The sequence below is a fragment of the Nasonia vitripennis genome, chromosome 2, assembly GCF_009193385.2.
Source record: "Nasonia vitripennis strain AsymCx chromosome 2, Nvit_psr_1.1, whole genome shotgun sequence".
Classification (NCBI taxonomy): domain Eukaryota; kingdom Metazoa; phylum Arthropoda; class Insecta; order Hymenoptera; family Pteromalidae; genus Nasonia; species Nasonia vitripennis.
The window spans coordinates 11,169,532-11,192,336 of record NC_045758.1 but is presented as its reverse complement, the minus strand read 5'-3'; the positions used below and the strand labels follow the sequence as shown (position 1 = coordinate 11,192,336).

General features: G+C 42.0%; 1 protein-coding gene across 1 annotated transcript; it reads right to left on the bottom strand.

Annotated features, from left to right (window-relative positions):
• Positions 1–1,010: 1,010 nt before the first annotated feature.
• On the bottom strand, positions 1,011–2,640 carry LOC116416204. Its single transcript, XM_031923827.1, has 4 exons — positions 2,566–2,640; positions 2,042–2,458; positions 1,749–1,985; positions 1,011–1,691 (listed from the first exon to the last, which is right to left on the bottom strand). Exons 1-4 carry the CDS (start codon positions 2,638–2,640, stop codon positions 1,011–1,013), a joined length of 1,410 nt encoding a protein of 469 aa, XP_031779687.1.
• Positions 2,641–22,805: the final 20,165 nt, after the last annotated feature.

The following is a 22,805-nucleotide window of genomic DNA, read 5'->3' as shown; positions in this document are numbered from 1 at the left end:
TTCATAAAGTTCGGGCAAAGTGTATTAGTTCTGAATATAATTTGTCTATCTGCGGCACATTCAATTATTATCTTGAAAGCAAGACTTTGTTAATTACACGATATAACTGCTCATTTTCATGAAAATAATACGTTTCATAAGTGCTGACGCACTTTTAGGTGTTTACATTGATTCGGTAATTTTCACTTAGTATCTCGTACAAAAAATCTTTACCGCGACGATACAAAGTTACAAACACGTCTCTTTTTTTCTCTTTCAATTTTGCGTTCGCTCGAAAAGGGACGAACTTTGTATATATAAGGAAATGACATCGAGACAAAAATGTGTGTCATGATCGGAAAAAAAGAAAGTAAGTAAGTAAGTAAGTAAGGTATTTATTCGAAAACATTTTCAAAAAATTACATCATATCAGTCATAGCACAGTACAGAGTAAATATAAAAGTTTCATACTTTATAAAAATAAAATAAATATTTGCTGTTTATCACAGCCGTCAAATATCACAATTCGTGCAAGGTCATAATCGAAATTATTAAATAATACCAGGTATCGAATCAGGTACACGTCACGCAGTGCTACCTTACTTATATTGTTCAGTACTTTCAACTTAAATATATTAAGTGTATGTCGCGTAATTACATAATCTTTCATAAATACATACATTAACACAGACTAGATCACGAATATACAAATATACAAGGCGCAGGCGCATACAATAACAAATTATGTTTCGCTGAGAGTCGGCAGGAGGTAGTTCCGCATCGCTAATTTAAACCTCGAAAGCGAAGGCAGTGTCCGCATACCTCGCGGGAGCGAATTCTAAAGGCGAGCGCCTTGCACCCTGTACGATTTCAAGCCAGTATCGGTTCTTGTTCCCGGGACAGTAATATCTCGCGACGACCTGCCCGAGGTCCTACATTGATTTTTCTCAAAGAGGGCCGAAAGGTACGGCGGTTGCCCCACGCTGTGCGCCTTGTACATTAACACCGCCATGAAATAAGTTCTCCTCTCTTTAATATTCATCCAGTCCAGCTTTCTCCTGTAAGGAGAGATATGCTCGTACCTCCCCACCCCGCAAATGTACCTCACACATGAGTTCTGTAGCCTCTGCAGTGAGTCTTGTCTCGAGCTCCCCCGACACGTCAAGATACACTACAGAGCAGTAATCCAGTTGAGAAATGACCAGAGCGCCGGCCAGCTGCTTACGTAACGCCTCGTTGGTACAGGATCTAAAAGATCTGAGCCCATAAAGAGCTCTGTTAACCTTTCGGCTAACTGCATCCACCTGCGGTTTCCACGTCAACTTTGAATCCATGACCACTCCGAGGTTAGTTACGGCATCGACAAAAGGAACAAAAACACCCGTCTGCACCTCGACACCGGGCAAGTTCAACCCCTGTAGTTTATTTACATTATACTCAGATCCAAAAATGATAGCTTTAGTCTTGCCAGTGTTGAGGTGCAGAGCATTGTGAGATGCCCAATCCGACACAGCCCGCGCTGCTGCTGACATGCGATCCACACCCTCACGAAGATTATCTCTTGTGACCTGAGTGTAGGTTTGCAGATCGTCCGCGTAGAGTAAATGGGCGACACTGTCGGTCAGTAACCCCTTGGGCCCCCGAAAACCGGCCAACACCTCCTGAAGATCGTTGATGTAAATGCTGAACAGTAAGGGCCCCAGGATCGAGCCCTATGGGACGCCAAGGTTGGTTGTTAGCCAAGAAGATTCACCGTTTAGTTTAGTAACCACTCTTTGGTTACGTCTAGATAAATAAGACATGACCCACAGGACCACCGACCTAGAGAAACCCATCCTGATCAGCTTACGTAGTAATCTCGAGGGGGAAATCGAATCGAAGGCCTTGCTAAAGTCGAACAGTAGCCAAATGGTGAGTAGCTGTTTGTCACTGTCGATGCCAGTCCTGATGTCCTCAGTCAGTTTTAGTAGTGCTGTCTGCGTCGAATGGTTGTGTCGAAAACCAGTCTGGAAAGGATCAAGAATGTTTTTGAAGCTAAAAATTCGGAGATCTGCTCATGTACGATCTTCTCCAGAACCTTAGAGAGAAAGCTCAAAAGGGCTATTGAACGGAAGTCCGAAACAGTAGATGGAATAGGTTTCTTTTTAAGGGGCACCAAATGAGCGTTCTTCCAGGCACCAGGAAAGACCCCACAGGAGAGTGAGGCATTAAATAAGGTCACCAGGAGATGTCCTAGGACTGGGAGAGATTTCGCTATAACGCTTTGAGGTATCCCATCCTCCCCCTTTGTTTGAGATGAAAAGTGAGCGACAGCCAGAACCACGTCCGCAAAGGTGACCTCACGCAAAGTGAAACCATCCTCGTTGGCCTCGGCCAGGATGCCGCTCAGATCAACCTCGCGCTCGGCATCAGATATGGACACCCCAGCGAAATGCGTGTTTAATTCATCCGTGGTGAAGCCATGTAAATCCTCTTTGGCCTTTGAAATAAGGCCAAGACTCCGTAATTCATTCCAGACGTTTTTATTGTTTTCCAGCGCGTCGAAAATTCGATTTTGAATGAATTCTTCTCGCGCTTGATTAGTACAGCGTTCAGCCTCAGCGGCGAGAGCCTGATATTCGGTCCATAGGTCGTCACGTCGTCTAGAGCCTTGTCGGGCATGTTTGTGTCGTCTTTTTAAAGCGTCTCGTCGGCTGTACAGGTGTCTCAATTCGGCGTCGACCCATGGAGGATAGTCTTTCTGTCTCGGTTTAAATTCTTTTAGCGGAGCTAGTTGGTCAATGACTCAAGAGTTTTTGACTAAGGTGTTCTAGTCGGGTGTCAACGCCGCTGTCGGAACAACTAACCGACGACCAATCACAAGCAGCCAGCAGGGATAAGAGCTCGTCAGATTTTATCGATTTAAAGTCCCTGTATGTAAGACTGTTGAGAGCAGGAGGCTCTGTCGTCTGGAAATAAATCTCAACGTCAATGATGGTATGGCTGCTTCTGAAATTCGCCGGCGAGTTGCATGCACTCATCACTACATTGTCGTCGTCAGTAAAGATCATGTCGATCCATGTGTGAGAATCTCCGACGTGGTGAGTCGCGCCGTGATTTACCAGTTTTAGATTCAATTCACAGGCGAGGTCTCTAACAAATTCCGCATCATGTGAGGTTGACAGCATGTTGGCGTTCAGGTCGCCCATTACGAGCCTATAATCATACCCCGCAGAGTATCTACGCAAGTTGTTCGCGAGCTCTGAATTATCAGAGAAAGATACACCCGGTGGACGATAGATTACGGCAACGAAGATTGGTGGTTTATTACCCTGCTGAACGCCGCACATAAGATACTCCAGGATACCCGGCTTCCCCTCCACCTCTGACTGCGACGAGCATAGTATAGTCGCTTTGAAAACATTACTAATAAACAGGGCTACGCCTCCTCCACGCTTGTTCCTGTCCTGTCGCAAAACCGAGTACCCGTCAACCTGCGCAAACACGTCATCAACCTCACTCCCAAAGCGCGTCTCAGCCACGCCGAAGAGGTGGTAGGAAGGACGAGCATTCGCAAGACACTGCCTGAACATCCCCATGTGCGCATACAATGAGGTCGCATTGAGGAATCCCGCCCTCAGTGCCTCGCTCCCGGCCTCTCTCGCGTTGCCCCGGCCCAGTCAATCCTGATCCTGCGCAGTCGGAGCCACATTTGCTTCCGTCTGCGTCGGTCCAGTGAATTCAGCAGTTTTATTAGTTGCCCTCGTAGCGGGAGTGGCATTCCTAACGACATTGTCGATGTTGCCATTAGTATCAACAGTATTCTTATTGTTATAAGATGCAGCTAGTGCATGTAAATCCGCTGCCGACGTAAACTCATGAGTCCTGTCGCCGTCTCCCCGCTTGATAAGGAATCGCCCGCCTCGATGCCAAATGTATTTAAAGTTCAACCCTCGTGTAATTCGTTTAAGGTTGTTAAATTTTATAAAATTGTCATCACTCAAAAGCTCATTAATAAAAATCTTACTACTTATCAAGCTATTACGCGTTTCCTCATTAAGCAGGGATGCGTTGATGTCCTTAGTACTAAAAGCTACAAAGCTACTCTTCGCACGCATTATGCTATTCGCAATATCCCGGCGAGAGAGACGCACTACCCATGAGGAGCGACGCTGACGAGATCCATGCCCGTCATCAACCTCGCGCCTGAGCATGCGCAACGAAACTACGTCATCCCTAGATATGGATGGGATGATCGCAGCGAGAACGGCATGAGCTACATTTAGACGCTGTGCGTCTGTCCCATCGCTAACGCTAGAAATTATTAAATCTGCCTCGTTCTCACTACCACGCATCCCACCCAATTCGGAAGTATTTGAGCTTAGAGGTGATAACCTTTTATGTTTTGTCGTCTGCGAGGAGCCAGCTCCTCCAGACTCAGACTCGATCCCGCGAGAATCAGACCCGCAATCTCCCGAAACCGATCCCGACTCGCCATCGACTGTCCGAGAGACAAACTGCGCACCTGCATCGCGACGACGTCGACCCCCCGCCCGAGACCTCGCAGCAGCACGAATCTGCTTAAAATCGTTCGCCACGTCAATCACCGGAGAACCCGCGTCCCTCATACAACTCGCTGAGACATCGATGTCTCTGAGGGAGATCATAATACGCGAATCATCCGCGTCAGAGTCAGAGTGACTCACGTCATGCGCACGACATTTCGACGCTACACTGTCCGCCATACCTTCGATCTTCTTCACGAGGCCGTTGAGTTGCTCTTTCAAGACGGTGTTCTCCTGTAGAAGTAGCATCCTGTCGTTATGGAGGCCATCGAGCTTGGTAGACTGGGCGTCGATTTTCCCCTCTAGGGATGCTATACGAGCTGCAAAATCTTCCTGATGTCCACTGCTCGCTGGTGCACCGACTGTGGCTCCAGCCACGGCATCGAATTTTCTTGATATGAGGGATCGAAGATCCTCAACCGCTCTCTCCAGCAGCTCAAATTGCGAGCTGAATAAATTAAGCATGCTCGATGGCAGTGCGCAATGATGCCCGGCATCCGGAGTAGTGCTCTGTTTGGTGGAAATCGCTTCTTCTACTTCTTCTGGTGTCGATTTGCCTTCAGAGGTAGCCGGTTTAGGAGCAGGTGTTGTCACTGCGAGGTCATTGGATTTCGTAGAATTCGTGCCCGAATTGCGAGGAAGACGAACCTTCGGCGTGCTGAGGTTCATCTTATCAGATTTGCGAGATGATGACAGTGACAACGAGCCCTTCGTCGAGCTCTTGGTGCCCGGCGTGATATGCTTGCCTTTATTGTCTTTCCCTTTCTCTTTCTCAGTTTCTTCTTTTCCTTCTTTTGTGGCAGCACATTTTTGGCAGGCAAACTTTTCGTCGCCTAATGACGTCCAGTTATGGCAGACGTCGTGATAAAGTGCGGCGCAATCATGGCATGCGCGCATTATTCCAACTTTGTTGCGGCTAATAATGTTTTTGCACTTGATGCATGAGTTCGAAATTCTCGTAGGAGCCATGATTCGCAGAAAGACACAGTGTCCAAATAAATCGGCCGACCATGCCGGTGATTAATCAAAATCAATCGATTTTAATTTACACTGCGCGGGTAAGTTGTCGAAACTGAAAAGAGGAAAGATTTTGAAAAAGTTGAGAAAACGTGAATGTACGTAAATGGGTATAATCGAAGCTTTGCATAACTTCGTGGGATTGAAAAACGAATGTACGAAAACCTCTGTAAATATGGTTGACGTAACGCTATATTTAACATGGCACTGCGCACGCTGCGCCGATAGCGCGTTCTTGTCATTATTTATGAGCTATTCTACACAAGTAAATATCTTATTAAACGGAGAAGGCAATGCCGAATCATGCGCAAATAAATTTAGAAATTTATAGATAATATTTTACAAGACTTTATTGACAGTCGAGCATTTTCCTATCTTATTATCTATATTCATCGCATGCTTTCAATTTAAAAAAAAAATGTGTCGAATATTCAATCAAGTGAGGTTGGCTCTGTTCATTTATTTTTATTAATTAAGAACGGATTTATATTGTATAAGTATTAGGCCTTCTTGGGCAGTACATGTGCTATAATTGCTTGAGCATATTTCGATGATCGACAATTTTCATAGCAAGTAAATTTACGAAATTATGAAAATAAAACCTCTCAACATTCCCTAACATCGGACGATGCTGCTCAGCTCTCACAGCGGGGTCGTGGTGTAAGGTAGCGTGATTTACAATCCGAAACAATTAAGCCTCAAACGAGCAAATGAGGCATCGGAATTACTTGTATATAATTATTATGTTCCATCAATCTTATCTTTTGCACGCAGGAACTATAATTAACATCTACCTCATCGCTCCACCTGCGAAATCCACAATAACAATCTGACACATACGACAACAGAAACTGTTCGCCTCTAAAAAGTATATATAAATCGGCGCCGATCCCATAACCGATCATTCACGGATGTGTAGAAAACGAGAAATCTTCCCGATAACGTAGAATGATAAAACCTAGTGAAATCACATTAAAATACCTCTTTCTCACAAGGGAGAAAATCGAGTATAGAGAGAGAGAGAGAGAGGACTCAAGCGCCTGTACGACGGCAAGAGAGAGAAAGAGACAAGCTTGAAGAGTAAGTATTGTGTGTCGAATGCTCGCGGCGCGTGTGTGCGTGCAGTGGCGGCGGCTCCGTGTGTTGTACCACGTGACGTCGGATGGATTTGCGTCAATGCTGACCTCCGGAGTGGCATATCCACGCATACCACACGGCAAGCGAGTATAAGTGAGCGCCGCTGCCGCCGTCGCGCTCTCGCTACTCGTTCGTTCTCCGATCCGGACTAACGAGGCTAGCAGGCGTGCCTTCCCCTGGCCCTCTTTTATGTATAGAACCGAGCAGCGGGCCCGAGACGCTGTTCCTTTTTGCCGTACGTGTGCACGAGCGTGTATGTGCGGATAATAATGCACCATATATATATATATATATATATATATATATATATATATATATATATATATATATATATATATATATATATATATATATATATATATATATATGGTGCATTATATTATATATATATATATATATATATATATATATATATATATATATATATTTCGTGTACCCTTCTGTCCTAGGAGCTGCTCTGCGCAGATATATTCAAACAGGTAATGCAGGCGGCTTTGGTTTCCCGTGCGTAAGTTGTCGCCTTATATACCGCGCGGATCCAGTTTCGCGAACTGCATCATATGATCGCATGTGTATAGATAATGCATTCCCGAGCTATTTTCGCAAAGTTATAGCATAATTTTTATTTTTTGATCGGATGATCTCGATTGTCTAGAATTTTCGAGAAGATATCGGTATATGTTTGTTGTTGGAGAAATTTCGAGAATTCGTTAACTAATTTGTTGTCGAATTTGGAGGAATTGACGTATTCGTATGTACATGTTTGCAATGGGCATTAACGAACGCCTCGATACCTACACGCCTCCGAAGTTTTATGACTATATATACTGCAGTATATTGCCGTGTTTTTATGCGACGAATTGCGTGAGATATTTTCAAGAGTATGGACACGGTGGAATGTCGATGCGTCTTTTAGTTGAAAACTCCGATCGCAAATTTACTTATGATAACGATCGCGATCGCGATCTCCGTATAATGCGAGCTTGCTCGTTCATGTGCAGACTAAAAGTCGAAGACTTTGCTACTTCTTATTCTCGCACTGAGACAACATTGTGTTCCGCAGCACGATGAATAAGTAACTATCTTCTCGTTGAACCAACGCCACTCGCTTAAGAGAGAAACTCTGCGTGAGAACTCGCTAACTAAGCGAGCAAATGTTTAAACGACGCGAAAAGGAAAAGAAAGGACGTGCAGCGATTTTATTCAAATTTCGAAAAGGACAACGGTCCGCGTATGCGCACATCGAATTTCCAAGTGGAAACAACCGATCTCTGTCAGACCAATTTCTCAGCCGAGAATCAGAAAAGTATATGCGATAGATTCGGCATCAAAGTCCCAGCGGAGTGCATAGAACGACGTACGATAGAAAGCACGTGTCCGATAGAAAGCATACACGCCGGAGGAAGCCTCTCCTTACGTCAAAGAAGTTTCGGAGAGAGACCTCGGCTCTTTCACTCCATTCAAGACGCGCGCCGTACTACGTCAAACGTGCAGCAACGGACTTTCTTTGGCACTAAGAATTCTATACCACTCTCTGGTGATGCGGGATGATGGGTCTTTCGAGACCCTTTTGTGGATCGATCGAAATTCATTTACTCTGTTGTATCTTGCTATTGCGCATGGGGCAGAGCAAATGAGTCAAAGAAGATGAGCAAAAGGGTGTATTATTTCAATAATTCACAGCAGAACAATCTGGAAATATCATGGAAATTATCCGGAACTTTAAAAAATAGAATTTTAAGCATAACAGCAAAAGTGTTGTATTTTGTGTGTGTGTCGGTATGTTATTTACCTATACCAATACTAACTTTGTTGGACTTGGATCTTTTGCTTAGATAACTGTCTATACTGCAGATCTGTCGTTTATGTAGGTAATGAGAAGGCATAACTTTATTTAATCAAAGAATATTAAACAAATATTAAACGACTTATTTTACGGATATCAAATCGTCGTAAGATTAAGTATTTCAAACACCGAAGTATGCCGAGGCAAAAGTATGGTATAAAAAAAAGACTTCAAAATTTTTTAAGTGAAAGTTGCGCGGTTCCGAAAGTAAGAGCAGTTACGCGCGTCAAAATCATACGACTCGTCGTTAGACTGAATTTATTTAACCTTTATCAGAGGTGAAATTATCGATCATGTAAAGAAGGACGGTTTTTCACTTTCTCCCCTTGATCTAAAATTAATATACTGACACCTCAACGTCACGTTCATAATTTATGTTTCATTGAGTGTTAACAGCCAGTGCCTTCGTTTATGATATCATCGTAATTATACATTGTAACTTGACGTATACGAAACTTGAAGTTCCGAGTAGCTCGTTTTCTTAATTCAATGTGAGTTGATTTGAGCATTGAATTATTCAAAAAAGGAGCAGTTTTTCAAGCTTTTGTGAGATTGAAGCCGCCAGGCTACTGACGAGCAAGAGCTTGTTCATTTTTATTATTCAACAGGAAGGTCAAATTATATATGTAACCAAGATTTTTTGATTATTTAGGCGTTTCATTTTTAGTCTTCATTATCAATACGAAAATTCCCCAAACCATTAACATAAATTTCTTACAATAATGCTCGCCGATAATAAGGAGAAAAGCATCAAGTATAATAATTACGTTAGAATAAAAATATACATAAATGCGTCAATCTAATAGCGAGAAATTTTTTATGCAGCGTTTATTCTCATAATCCATATTGAAATCTAGCCTTGAACCAAAATCCAAAACGGATTGTCAATTTTCGTCGAGAGGCTTATATGTTCCTCTCGTTTCTATCTAAACACCCGACAGCAAGCCAAACCAAACGAGATGAGCTCTGGCCGGGTGCGCCTAAAGGTTCACTTAAAATCCAGCCGATTTTTATGCAAATCTAGCCTTTTTAATGACTGCGAAGTATACGTCAGACGAATAAATTATTAAAAGTCGCCATACAAGATTTTCCCATTCGCCGCGCGTGCGGTTCGTTAATTTGCGAGCGTTTAGCACTTCCTTTTTTTATTGCTTCTATCTCTTCTTTATTTAAAAAAAAACTAACTTCCTCTCGTGTGTATGTACAAAGATTGCGAGGGGAAAAAATGATGCAACTTACTAGTTAATACTCTTTAAAGCAGTTTTTTTCACGCGCAAGCGCGTAGATTTGTTTTATATGTGTCGTTTCGTAAAACGCGTTTTATACGTCGTCTTCAATTATTTGCTGGGTGAAGGGAAAGGAAAAAAATTTGATATACACGTTCTGCTACAAGTTTTGCTACGGTAAAGTTTAGAACGAATTAACGTTATGAGATGAAGCAGACGTATAGAGTATCGTCAGGGGTTCTGACATCAATTCAAATCACGGGCTTGCATAGCGAAGCAAAAAATTTCTTGGTAGTATAATTAGTTATACGAAACTTACTCATGTGAGATACATGCATGATTTATCTACAACAACCCAATTATGCCGCATCTTTAGTTGTTTTAAACAATTTTCACTTGTAGATTGAAGTTTTTACATTTTTTTTCATTCTGTAATACACAGGTATCATGATATTTTGTAACTTGTAACCCTATAGTCCGTAATCGATTCTCAGTAGAAAACGATTAAATGAAGTCAAAGTTCCTAATGTTTCACTTAAAAATTCGTTTTAATTGATGGTTAGAACAAATATATTTGCTTCCAAAATTCAAGTTCATAAAAAGAGCGAATTACGCAAACAAACGCGATTCAGGCGGTCTGTATACTATCAGAAACGATGTTTTCTACGTTTCCAGTATAATGTAATATAGCCGGCGATATTTTCCATGTTAGATCACCTCCCACGTCTCTCGAAAAATAAGAACAAAGCGATAGAGCCTCATTAAGCGCCGATACAACGCAATATTCGTATATATACAAACAATACTCGGATATATCTCACCGCATATGCCTGTATCACTGCGTGTTTACTAATTGAAACAATCTCCTCGTTGGCGCTCTTTGACCGGAACTGAAAGACTCCACTCGATCACGCGTCGTCGCAATGCTTCTTTGCATCAGCTGGATATAGTATAGTAACACGGCGCCAGACTCGCTTACACAAAAACTAATATGCCGCGAACGAACCTTCATATATCTCACCCCAATTGTGCCACGCGGCGATGATTGTACTTTTATATATCGCACGCAGTGTCATGTATATACACTTATCACCCACGTGCCAGCGCAGCATTAGAGCGAAAGTTTATTTCGATCTTGCGCGGCTCTTTATTACGGGAACAAAGTCCCTAAAAATAACCGGCCAATCCAGAGTGCACGCTCCCTTTATCGGAAGAATGCAATGTCGCTCCACCAAAGACGTCAGTTCACGCGTCAATTGACCGGTACTGATTAAATATCGACATGCGGAATAGCGACTTTTTGCGAAAACGCGCCGAGTTTTTGATGCCTCGTGGCGTATGCATAAAGGGAAACGATGGAAAAACGGGTAGCGCTTTAATCTTTTTTATATCGTTCTCAGTTGAGTGGGAGTCCCGTTGATTAACGACTGCAAAAACGTTAATGGATCTTTAGTTCATGTTTTAGCAATCGTTTGATAAAAAAGAAAAAACGAAAAATTATGATTCGTTGAACTCGAACGTTTCACTTACGCTTTTTCTAACAGAGGAAAAACTCAAAAGCTGATAGTTCCTTTGTTGCAAAAAGCGTAAAACATGGTTTACGTGTGATCAAGATATCTGAATCTAAATAATGGACATCGTGAAATGTAGTTGCGATTGAATAGAAAATTCATATGATCTGTATGAAAAAAGGCATAGATAAGTGCTCAGGCTAGCAAGAAATTTGCATGCTATCTATATGTATCGCGCCAAAAAGGCCATTCATACAAGCGCATTTCGCAAAAATTTAAATAACCCACATGCGAACCTCGATCATCGCCCATTTCCAAAACTCCAAGGTCCAACTCCAGGCAGTGCTCTTCACCCAAAAACGCTAATTGTGTAACAAAGGCCAATCGAGACGATACTCGATAGTAAGTGGAGCCGCAAGGCGTATTCGCGCGATCCTTCTTGTCCTCAGAAAAAAAGTTGATGTCACCCGGCAACAGCTGCTGCCAGCATTTCCTCGCTCCCGCATTTTTCGGTAATAATCGAAGCCTCTCACTGTCGTCACACGAGTTCTGGTCATTGGACTGCTGAGCTATCGACGAACGCTTTTGCAAAGCCCATTGGGAATTGCGTCACCCGTTTTAACTTCGACTGCATATAGTAAAGCTGTGTGTGTAATGGTCGACGATTTGCGAGTTCGCGCTCTGATTCCCTCGCAGAAGTCGATTGGACGGCGATTTATTTGGGTCGCGAAGATAGATGCGCTGCGGCTTTATCATTATCGATATGGACAACAGTGCAGATTACGGAACGTGTTTGATGAGTAAGTGCAGTAACCTGTGCGGGGAAAGGCCGGCTTAAGGTGTGCGCTGTAAAAAGGGCAGGGGCAGCAACTGTTATGTTTGAATCAGCGTTGGGAAACCCCGGAATCCTTATTTGCAAAATACTTTGCTACCGTGAAAACCCAGGTATTTTTAAAATCCTCGAGCGTTTGAAAAACGACGACAACGTTTGATGATTTCTATTTTACTTCATACGGTATTTTTACTCCAATTTAGACTGAATACGCGCAGTTAATGTATGGAATTAACCTCACTATAATATCAAGTATAAATTAACCTATAATTCTTCCAAATTTTCTCGGAACTGATTAATATTGGAAATTATGATATCGTATTCTTAGTTGTGCGTTTCCCTGTGTCGATTATTTTTTCGATACAGCTCTAGATTTTGTACTTGGACTACCATATATAATGATGCGTATTTATTATTCTACGATTGATTGATTAGAACGATTCTCGTATACTTATCGGACTTGACTGAAGCTACGCTACAGTATAATCTCATCAATCCAAGACTGGTCACGTTTTTGTCACAGATTTTTCTTTGTCCCGATTTCATATCGAGTATAAAGCGAACTTTAAAGACAACTGTGGTCATATGCGCGATAATAATATTATGTGCATTTTATATGCGCGCTTTAGAAGTCTTTAGAAGAAATTACAACGACAAAGGGACAAGATTGGGTTTGGGCAAATTGCGATCGGCTTCGTTATCGTGAGCTCGATTACGCCGTCGGCATTAAATAAACAGAAAATGATGCATTAAAGCAGATATTTAAATTTTCCGCTCTACACCTACCTTACGTCAAAATGCTTGGGCATCGTTATTACATATAGCCAATCTCAGTCAAAAGTTTATGTTTTCTCCGTAGCATTATATTCTTCAATTAAAATCTCTACTCACGCTGCGATAGACCTGTCTTGGTTCTATTTATAAATCAGAGAGATAATAAATTGCAGCGAATTGTGTCTCAAGAATAGACACTGCGCGAGAATATTCCTTACAAGTCAACCAGAAAATACCGTACGCTCTTTCGCACTCTTATATACTTGTCATCAATTTGTCTTGGAGCTTGCAAAGTGCTAGCTTGTGCACAAGAACGGCTGAGTTAATGAATCAACGCACGTCACCTCCTTAAGCTATGTTGGACTAAAAAATCCGCTTTCTTTAAAAAAAATCGTGCACGAATAAATGCTTGCTAAATTCTCTTTTTCCACGTGCATGCATATTTATCAATTACAACTTTTGTAAATATCTAATCAAGATGATGTCGCAACCAAGCGAACCAGACAACAGTCGTTCTCTAATCGTTGAAAACATTTGATTCCAGTGTTATGTCTCGAAAGTGCGAAACGCTAATGCCAACACCTATCTCGAATAAAGATAATCTCCCAAATTTAGCACCGAGAGTCGAGAAAACTAAGACAAACAAACCCTATTAGCCCGAACATATCACTGACCCGTCGCAGTGATATTCCAGGCTCCGTATACGCACGCACATTTGCAAACACTGTCGCAACGTCGCCGTTTACACTCGTCAAGCCCTAAATTTCGCGCTCAAACAGCGGCAGATTTTGAAGCACGACTCTCTTTATGTTTTCCTCGCTAAACTTTCCGTTTCAAGAGTGGCGGGTTTGGCTTTGCTCGCGTGCTCTGATTCGAAGGGCAAACAGTGCAGGATAAGCGATTTCGAGGAGCGCGTGTCCTTGTTGCTTCTTTTTATTACAAAAGCATCGGGTTTTTCTTTAGTGCAGTTGCTCTTTGAAAGTATAAAGGTTTGAAGATTGCAGTTTGATGGTGGATTGTTGTTTGTGATTGTGGATAGATCACGAACAACATGTTTTTGGGATTTCCTGAACGGCTTGATATCGCACCTTTGTACGGTGGTTTTGAAAATAATATTTCGTAATTTCTTTTGCGTCAAAGAAACTTTTTGATGGCGTATTGTTTTGCCGCTTATAGCCGTGTAAGAAAGTTTATTTTTCGAAATTCCAATGATTAATTCATTGCAAGACGCAGTCGGTATTGTATATTAAAGGAAAAGAAACGTTATGGATGACAGGCTGGCATCACTTGGTAAAAACAAATGCGTGTGCCTAAATGACGTCTCCATTGACGAAGAAGATGACTCTATTTGATAATATTGCTATTCTCGATTATAACTCGGAAGTGTTGTCTACATTGTTATTGGACGACGTTCAAATGATGTATTTACGTGATCAAAATATGAAGGCTGATATTAAAAATCGATTAATTTAGACTCGTTGTATGCAATCTTCTGGTATTTCTTCGGCCGTTTCTTTTCGATATAAAAGTCGTGCGTCAGTTGCGTGTCGAAACATTTAGCTTGGCATATAATAATGAATGATATAGAAGGTACAAACATTAGGAAATGGATTCGAGAGTGTAAAACAGTGATAAAAGACGCAATTTTTTCACGAGGATTTATATTTATACTTCTTTATCAACAATCGCTTCTGATAATCCTATATACGTGCGCATGATCCGTCATTCTCGTTTTGGCTATAATAACGATATGACGATGGAGAAAATCGTATGATGTGCAGATATAACTGCTGATAAACTATCATTTTTTGAGATAAAATACGCAATTTTTTTTTTTTTTTAAGTGGCATTTGGAACTCGAAAGTTCACCGCCTCATCTACGCAAGCCTTCCACGCTGCCCTATCTTGTGTCAACCCCACCCAAGATGCACCTCTCCGATCGACACCCACCCGTCCTATTTCTACTAGATCCGCTTTTACGTTGTCCTTCCATCTACGTCTAGGTCTACCTAGAGGTCGCGCTACCATCAGCCTGCCCTTCATGACACGCGCTGCCGTACGGTCGTCTCCCATTCTCGCTACGTGCCCTGCCCATCCCAATCTGCGCGATTTTATTATTCTGTTAATATTTGGTGACGCGTACAGATTGTGTAACTCATCATTGCGTAGTCTCCTCCATTCCCCGGTTTCCTCATCTTTCTTCGGCCCGTATAATTTTCGCAAGACTTTATTTTCAAATACCCTAAAACGGTTGTCCGCCTGCTTAGTGAGAGCCCACGTTTCGCACCCGTACAGAACCACCGGCAGTATTATTGTCCTGTATATTCTTATTTTAACGTTTTTAGACAACAGCCTCGACTTAAGTAAATTACTCACGGCGTAGAAGCAAGCATTACCCGAATGGAGTCTCTTATTTATTTCGACATTAATCTCGTTTCTATCATTTATGGTCGTACCCAGATACCTGAATTCGCTAACCTTTTCAAAAGTAAAATTCCCAACTCTGAGATCTTCCTCCCCTCTGCAGATGCCTAGCTTATCCACAATCATGTACTTTGTTTTTGATTCACTCACTTCTAACCCTGTATACTCCACCGCTTTTATGAGGATTTCCGCGTTTCTTGCTACCGTTTCCCTACAATCCCCCAGTATATCATTTTTATTTATTTATTTGTTTTTTTTTTATTTTCTAGATGAATGCGTACGACCTGTTCCTATCGGCTGTACGCGGCTGCTTATTCAATTTATTCGCAGCTAACCTCTTTCTCAGGGGCTGTTCCTCTATCCGCAACCTAAGGACGCGCTGTGTAGTGGTGATAGGCACCCACTCGTCCGATCTGGACAACAACGCCCAAGACCCGCTTAGGGTAGCGGCATTGTAACAGAATAAAATACGCAATAATTATTAAAATTATTGCGCGTTTTATATACACTTCTCATGTTCATTTTGTCATACGTGATGCAAAATAAAGTTGATTCAATAAAAACCTAGCCTAACTAACGTCAGTTTTGTCATACACAGATCAAAATTTCCGAACGCAGCGTTTCCATCCTTTCAACACGTATGGGTATGGATACTGCAGTCTGCGCGCTCATAGTGGTGAGAGAAATATGCAAACACTTATACACCACCTATCTTCACAAGCTGAAAACGCGAGAGCTAAAAAGTTGTCTCTTGTCTGTGCTTACACTCCAAAAATATTTTGTTTTACGCTTTTTGCTACTATAATATGAGTATATCGCTAGCGCGGTGAGTCTTTTTTCTTCGCGTGCACACTGCGAACAACAGAAATTCGCTAAAATCCGGTAATAAAAATTAAAAACTTACACTAAGCTTTAAAAGTCCGATACATCGCAAACATGAAGCAGAACCGTATAATTAGTAGCGGTAGTAATAGTTTGCTGATGAGAAGACGATTTTGATCTCTCATCTTTGGCTATGCATTAAAAGTATCTCCCTGTAGCTCTCCTGCACGTCTGACGTTTAATATCGCGCCATATTCGCCGCATTCGCGGCTTTTATCTCCTCTTTTGTAACTGCTCGTCGTTCTCGCGCTTTCACGCTGTGCTGCTGCTGCTTCTCGACCGTTTCCTCTAAGATTGCCGATATATAAATTTAGCGCTAAATTTATACGCGATTGACGTCACTGCGAGCTCGCTCGCGCGGCACGACGACTCTTTTATCGAAATTCGAATCCGCTGCATATCAAGTACGCGAATCCCGTGTTTGTGTGCGTGTATGCGTGTGCGTGTGTGTGTGCGCGTGTGTGTGTAAGCGAGAGAGTCGCGTGGGGTAACCAGTGTGCGCCACCGTTCTCGACCAGCACGCGCTTCCTTTTTCGATTGCTTACTGATTGCTGCCGTCGCGATGTATTCCAGATGACCTGGCCAGGTTTGAGTGCTTCTTTTGACTCGGGGTTGAGAACTGCGAAACTTATTATCTTGATATGCGAGAGAGCTTCATGGCTGAGAGGAACATGATAATTGCAGGTTTCGAGTGGTTGCGATGAACTATCTGTGAAATGATGGTGGTGCTTACGTGCTTTGGGCATTAAAGAATTTTGCATATTTAAGGTGTGTCGTACTGCTTTGATACGTACACGATCAGTAATTTTGTCCTACAGGCTTTCGAAAAATTGAAACTGTAATTATGTAACATCATACAGAAAGGTAATTGCTTCCTTGGAAAACCGATTAGCTAGAAATTGCCAATGAATGTGCATATACTACTCGCTTTCATATTTGCCCATATCACAGAAAATTATTCGTAAAGTATATCATCATTCGTGCTGTCACAGCTATAAATCTCGCGCAAATTACCTCAACGAGAAAAAAAGGAAGAATCTACTCTTCCCGCGCATTATCCGATCGTATATAGTAAAACGCGGAAATGTAGCTGCACGAAGTTTCACAAAGCGATACATAATAAGTGCGTATAGTATAGCCGATAGGTCGCTGTCTGCGCGCGACTGCGGCGGTGGCATAATCCTGTTTGTGATCCATACGTAAACGCATGGAAAATGAGGATTCGCGCAAGCGCCAATGAAAAGCGTCGCTACCAATCGTCTGCTGATGCGTACAAAGGCAAGCTATAGCATCGTAGTTTCCTCGTTATGCCAGCACGTGAGCCCGTACGATATAGCTGAATTAACATTTTTATTCGCTGGTTTCATACATAGAGATGCATTAGAATTCAATTTTTGTTTACTGCGAAAGTTTGTTCTTATAGTACAAAATATAAGTAGGATTCGCTTTGTTCTGCAGATATTCGAGGGGGTGTATGATTCACGCGAAAGTTTTTGTTGAGGTGCATATCATTATCGTGTCCATCGAATTCCAGTTGATCGTCCATTAATTTGCATGCACGAGCTCGACGAAAACAACAACAAAGCTTGTTATTGAACTGTCAAAACGCAGCAAGGGCATATATCTGAGAAGCACAGCTCCAACTATACGTATACGATATTTTAATGTATAAATGTAGTAAAGGATTTGAAAATATACTCAGGATGCGACTACCTGATTTGAATAAGATGTTTTAATTGAAACTTTATCTTAACAGCATTACGATTATCTAGTAAACTCTACTACACTATTTTCCAGACACAAGGAAACAATTGAATCCTGGATTCCGAAAACGGATGCATCGCACCACACTACCGGCGTATTTTCCAATTTTTGCAGTGATGTAAATATCACCTGAGATTCCCCATCATCATCATCATCATCATCATCATCATCGATGATCCATGACGCGCGTGCCTGCATTGAGCAAACTAGTAAACCGCAAGTAGTAATAGATCAAATTGATCAGACAAACATACACCAATCAATTCATCAAAACAATCACTCCTCCAGAACGTGACAACAATAATCAGATAAGAATATAGTATATCGGCGTCCTCTACAATACACTTCTTAATAAAAGATGCGCATCGCGCTATGCGATTTCACGTGATCATGACGACGAGTCCGCAAAATTTAAAAAGCAAATCCATGCCCCCAGGTATAGCTGGCACCGACGAAAACGATATCGACTTAATTTTTCGCAGACAAGCGTATGTATAACTTAAAGTTTGTACATACCTATGTATATTCTTTCCCTGAGCCGAGTGCACGATTAATCCGCCCCGAAATTCTCGATGAGCATACCGTAATGGCAAATGCCGATGCCGAACGCCATTTGTACGCTTCTTCCTTTTCGTAAACTCTCTTCTTCCAGTTATTCCACTTCGAGGAAAGTCGTTGCCGCATGGCGGATTGTCCCCGGTTCTTACATGCATACACCGGAACCGCGTTTCTTGGCGCGCCTTTCATCATTCCTGTACCTCGAAATCAATTGAATCTTAATCAAACTTGAAACGTCATTCAACGGAAGAGATGTGATGCCGATTGTTAAATCTCTTTTACGTAAAATTTTTAGTCCCTTATATCACGCCGGGGTCTGGGGACAAAGTCAAGCTCACACGACTGGAATTTCGGCGAACGAACCGCGGCACGAGCACGTGGCATTTGCATTATTCATCAAAGCGCCGAGTGCGCAAAATGAGAAGAGTCAGAAGAAAAAGGGTTTCGAGCGTTTATAGATGTTCGCCGCGCTGATACTCGTTTGCGGTCGTGAAACGATCTTGTGAATTTTCGGCAGAAACCTGGTTAGTTTGGTTTCATTTTTTTAAAAACACTGCGGATCATTTGTCGTCACAATGAATTGCGTAAACCGCAAATCTTCTGGAAGGCGCTTAATTCCGGCTGTACATATTATACGAACGTGAAGATAAAACTACTCGGAATAAGAGCCGTAGCGAAATGCGATCGCATGAAAATGGAAATTCTAGACTCGCTGAGTTTGTGTTATGCGGTGAGATGAGTAAAGAAGATTTATTACGTAAATTTTTTCGAAACCAAATGCGCTTCGTCACGCCAGATTATAGATTTCACAACTTCGAATATTCGTCTATTTTAAATTAATGCTTGCATATGCGTATGCTGAAATCGAAAGCATGCATCGGCAGCATCGCATGAGTCCGGTCAAATTGGTTAACTTTACCTTTTCTATGCTCTTTAAATCTAAAAATCTCTCCATTTCATTGGGTCTCTTCAAAATGATCAATCATACAACGATGATCTGAACATTATAAAAAGACGTCTTATTTCCGACAACAAAATCGACAATCGAAAATAGCTCACTGATGGAAACAGTCTATATTTATCTACGGTATTTACGGACACAGAGGGCAAGCCTCGCGCGTGCATCGAATGCGAATTTCCAGGAACCTATGCGTCCCGTTAAACGCGAATCGATGTCAAAACCTACGCGACGATCGTCGCTGAGGAAAGAAGAACAAGCGAGCCAGTATCGATCGCCTCCACTATAAACTGAAAAGCAGTAGTAGTAGTAGTACGTGCTAAGTGCGTCAACCGCGAGGTCAATAGGCTCTCGCTCGCTCGCGCCATGCTGTTTATACGCGATCGGCCGATCAACATTCGCGCGATTCTCGCCGCGTGTTTGTAAACTCTCGATATGGGTGGTGTACGTATAGCCGCGAAATGATGAGTGGGCGAGGAATGCAGTTCGACAAAAGAAGGTTTTGTGAGAGATCTATTTTGATGCGAGAGACTTATGCCGGCGGCTCTTGGAAGTGTTGATTTAAGTGGTTCCGTTTGCCAAGAGGTCCCGCGTTTTTTAATGCTTATTCTGGCGCTGGAAATGGCCCCGGCGTTATTTCTTCTGTTTTATTTAACTGCGATACATGGCTTATCAACATGCAACGCGGCTATTTATTTTGGAACATTTTAGGTCCGAAATAAAGATCCGTGTTGAAATAAAAGATTTAAATCATTTGGTACGTATTCTATCGTTAATACGAATGTTGTCGTTCCGTTAAGTGGGACGCGCATATCGGCCAGCAAAACGTTTTATTATCATTAAAAATTTACGTGCCTACGTAAATGCATTAATAGCACTGTTTACACGCCAAGTTCTCTTGAATCTAGCTTGCCACGCACGAACTATTACATTATTTATTATTGACCTGCGAAGGAGAACTGCACTCGGTCCACTCTTGCCGTAATGCCTCCGACTATATGCGTAACTGGAAGGCAGCGAACTTTTATGAATGTATTTATATATATGTATAGCTTCGCTAGTATATAGAAAAAATACATTTCAATTTAGCAGTAAGACGACGCAAAAAACTTTTTTCTCAAGATAAAGAGAGATATGTCGAATGATTTACACGTGTAATTTATATAAAAGTATATAGCGCGGGCTTTTGGGAAAACCCATGGTATACACTCCTCAGTAAAACGGTATCTCGGAGGCGCATCCGTACATTTGTTATGGGTTAAGGACCGGACACTGATCTGTTTCTACCTTTGGGTTTTTCCCGGACGAGGTCCAATCTTTTCGGTGTCCAGATACCAGGGCTTGCGAGAAATGAGCGCGCGTCGCACAAACGTTTGGCGTCGAAGCCTCATCCGGTCATGTGTCTTTCGCCGGTTTTTTCCGGCTTTCGGGATCCAATCATGATGATTACAGTTATTTTAACGTAAAAACAAGAATTTCTTCGTTTACCAAAAGATACAAATTTTGGGCTTAAAACGCATTTACATGCGTAATTTATGCAGCGTGTTAAATTATGAAACATATACATCGGATCTCGCAATACTAAGTCTTACAATGTATACTCATTTAACTAAAGTAGAAAAAGTCGGGTGTGACAAACTTTATTTTTATACCGATCTTTGTCAGCCAGGATTTTTAATTTTGGTGAGCACTAAAACGAATTAAAAGAGAATCATACTGCCGAGAACGGCATTACAATTTACAACCTGCATATAATAAATAAGAAACTACGTCACAGTTAATCACCCACAAATCCTTGTCAAAGTCGCAGTAATATTCCGCCTCGTAAAAAAAAAATCGCGCATTAACAAAGGAATCAGTCTCAGCAACAAACAGATCATGAAATATACTGTGCGATCCAATATCTCCTCATTGCTTATCGCAAACATTTGACGAGAGAAGCGCAAAGATGGGAAAAGCTGCACCACGTTACGATGGCACACATCTATGTGCAGGAAAAAAATCAGTCGCGCCATGGTGCGAATTGTTTGTTTCTTGAAGGAAACACGATGACATGCTCTCATGCATCGCTAACGACACGTTAATAAAAATGCCAGTAAATGTGGCTCGGACTCATGCGATACCACACAAGCTAGTGAGCCGTAACTCATTTCGGTTTATTGTTAGTTAGAAGAAGAATTTATGGCCTGCACTCGGAAAGTCTTATACTCGTAATTTTCCCAACAAAATTGTTTCAATCATTTTTTTGTAATGCATGTCGCAGTTGATCGCCTGTTAAATTAGTCGTCTGCTTGATTGCCATTAACAAAGCTCCTTGAGCTTTACTTGGCCTATTTTCAACCCGTCATCGTGTAAACAATGAAGAGCTGACGTTTTTCCTGCTACGCAAAGTGCAAGCTTTATGGCGCGTTAAAAATCCAAAGAGACGGCGATAACGCGCGCTCGAGTGTATATACGCAACATGTTTTGACATCTCACGCGCAGGTATACCCGTTAAATTACGAGTCTTTCGCTCGTATCTGCAGCGCGGTCGATGAAAGATGTAGTATGGGAAGTTTTGTAAGCTGGAAAAAATATCCAGTCTGCAGAAATAGAGCGACCGAAATAGCGGCAATCGATGCACCTGGAAATAAGCACAGTCGATATTCTGAACTTCCTGATTCTTATCTCTCGGTCTAGCTGGTGACACGCGCGAAAATAGACGAGAGCATAGCTGTACGTCACTGTGGAATTTCGGGCCGACAAGTGAGTGTTCTGACACCTGAAACGAAAACACCGAAAACCGATTAGAATTACAAAGCGCTACGTGGGACATTATGGTATTCCGCGTAAATAATAAAGTCACCGAATATCAGATGATGAATAGACGAAGCAGAACGTCAACAAACTTTCCCCGTATGTACATGCGTTAAACTTTGACATCCGTCACTCCCTGGTCTGCGATTCTTCGCCTCATTCTTCACCCTCTCAATGACGTTCTCGTGCCCGCGTAATATTCTTCACTACATCCATCCACTTATGCAAGATTTTTTTTTATAAAACAAATTTCGTATCCTCGTTTCGAGTATACGCGACATGGTTACATATGTATGTGATATTTATTTTTACGTTTCCACAAAAATACGGAAGTCAATGGGTATGAGAGAAGAACGGAAAGTTGCCGAGGTGTCAAGTAGTTTGCTAATATATGCTCTCAGAATTCTTTTAAACGGGAAATCCCTACTTCTTTGTTCTTCATTAACTCGAATATGGAGGGAAAACGATGAATTCGTAAAAGCTTTTTTACGATTCTCACGATAACTATAAGACTTTGGATTCCCACTTTGTTTACATTTTTCACAGACTCTCTGATC